This window comes from Puntigrus tetrazona, chromosome 5, assembly GCF_018831695.1.
Source record: "Puntigrus tetrazona isolate hp1 chromosome 5, ASM1883169v1, whole genome shotgun sequence".
Classification (NCBI taxonomy): domain Eukaryota; kingdom Metazoa; phylum Chordata; class Actinopteri; order Cypriniformes; family Cyprinidae; genus Puntigrus; species Puntigrus tetrazona.
This window is the reverse complement of record NC_056703.1, coordinates 2204184-2205632: the sequence shown is the minus strand read 5'-3', so window position 1 is coordinate 2205632 and position 1449 is coordinate 2204184. Positions and strand designations below refer to the sequence as shown.

Sequence of the window (1449 nt, the reverse complement as noted above, 5' to 3'; positions counted from 1 at the left end):
ATATACAATCATGTACTTGTATTTATATATACATAAAAATATACACAGTATACACAAATATATTATGTAATTTCTTCATTTTGTATGCAATTAATGACAATTAATTTGATAGCAATAATATATAATAAAATAGAAAACACCTATTTAAAACTTTAATTATATTTTACAATATTACTGTTTATATTACATCTTTGATGAAGAAAATGCAGTCTGAAGGCGCATAAGATTTTCCTTTCAAATATTTCCTGTCACTTACTTCAGACGTTTAAACAGTAGTTTCAAATTTCAGTATGAATTTAAGGTATTTTATCACATCGTTTTTTTACGGCCCCATCAAATGCTAAGGAAAAATGTACTTACCTGTGGCTGCAGGGATGGCAAACATGTTTGTCCTCCTGCACCGAAGTTACAATAGACCAGCAAAGCATCAGCAGGACTGCCCTGATTTGGGTCGATATAATACATTCCTGAGACAAGAATAGTTTAGTTAAATAAAAATCAGTAAGAGCAAGTATAAGTATTCACACAGGCCATAATAATACATTTAATTACCAATTAACCAATGAACAATAACATTCATAAGATTGACTCTGACCACTGGTTAAGTTAGAATGACTGAGCATCAACTCCAAGCAGGTGGTGGCTGGATGTTCTTTAGTGCCATCTGGAGGATCTATAAAGAATCGCAGGTCTTCCTGTAGGGAGCTTAGCAAGGTCTTAATAAGCGGATAGTTGGACTTGTCGGAGAGGTACATGATGTCCTAATTTGTGCAGAAAATCAAAAAGCACTGTCACTTGAACCAACAGTTGATGTGTTAAAATGTGTTATTCGTACAATGAATGGATTCCCAAATCCCTTATTAGGTGCTTACTTTTAGCTGAGTCATTGTTATGTTCAGAGATAAGCCCGGTGGACCTGGAAGACCCGGTGGACCCTAAAATAAAGACAGTTACAGTCAGCACGTTAATGTCACCATTCATGGTCTACATTTATCATATTTAGGTGTCTGTCAGTACGGTCAAACTCACAGGAGGACCTCTCTTTCCTTTTGGACCAGTAAGTCCTGCATATCCTTTTAAACCCTGAATAAATCACATTTCATTATCAACAAATGTTAACTACGAAAGTAAAACTAGATAAGAGAACAATGTGTATTTAAGCCTGTATTTAAATATTGGTTCCAAACCTTTTCTCCAAACAGGCCCTGTGGAGTGAAGAAATGAACAAAGTGAATAGTTCACTTGAGAATCATTTGTAAATAAAAGTGTCTAATGCTACCAACCTCAATGTGATTTTATTTTTATTGAAACTGATCACTTAATATTCATTTTTAAGTATTTGTCTTATGTATATCCTAAATATACACTGCTGTTTAAAAGTTTGCCATCCTTTTTGTTTTTTTTAATTAATGCTTACTTTCAGCAAGGACACAATAAATTGATTTTGGT

At 33.5% G+C, this 1449-nt stretch overlaps 1 protein-coding gene across 1 annotated transcript in view; it reads right to left on the bottom strand.

Annotated features, from left to right (window-relative positions):
• LOC122346081 (collagen alpha-5(IV) chain-like) overlaps positions 1–1449 on the bottom strand; it is a 28963-nt gene that overhangs the window by 1913 nt on the left and 25601 nt on the right. The window contains 5 exon segments of the mRNA XM_043240752.1: positions 361–467; positions 596–761; positions 873–935; positions 1030–1083; positions 1188–1205. Coding sequence (XP_043096687.1) covers positions 361–467; positions 596–761; positions 873–935; positions 1030–1083; positions 1188–1205 — 408 coding nt within the window.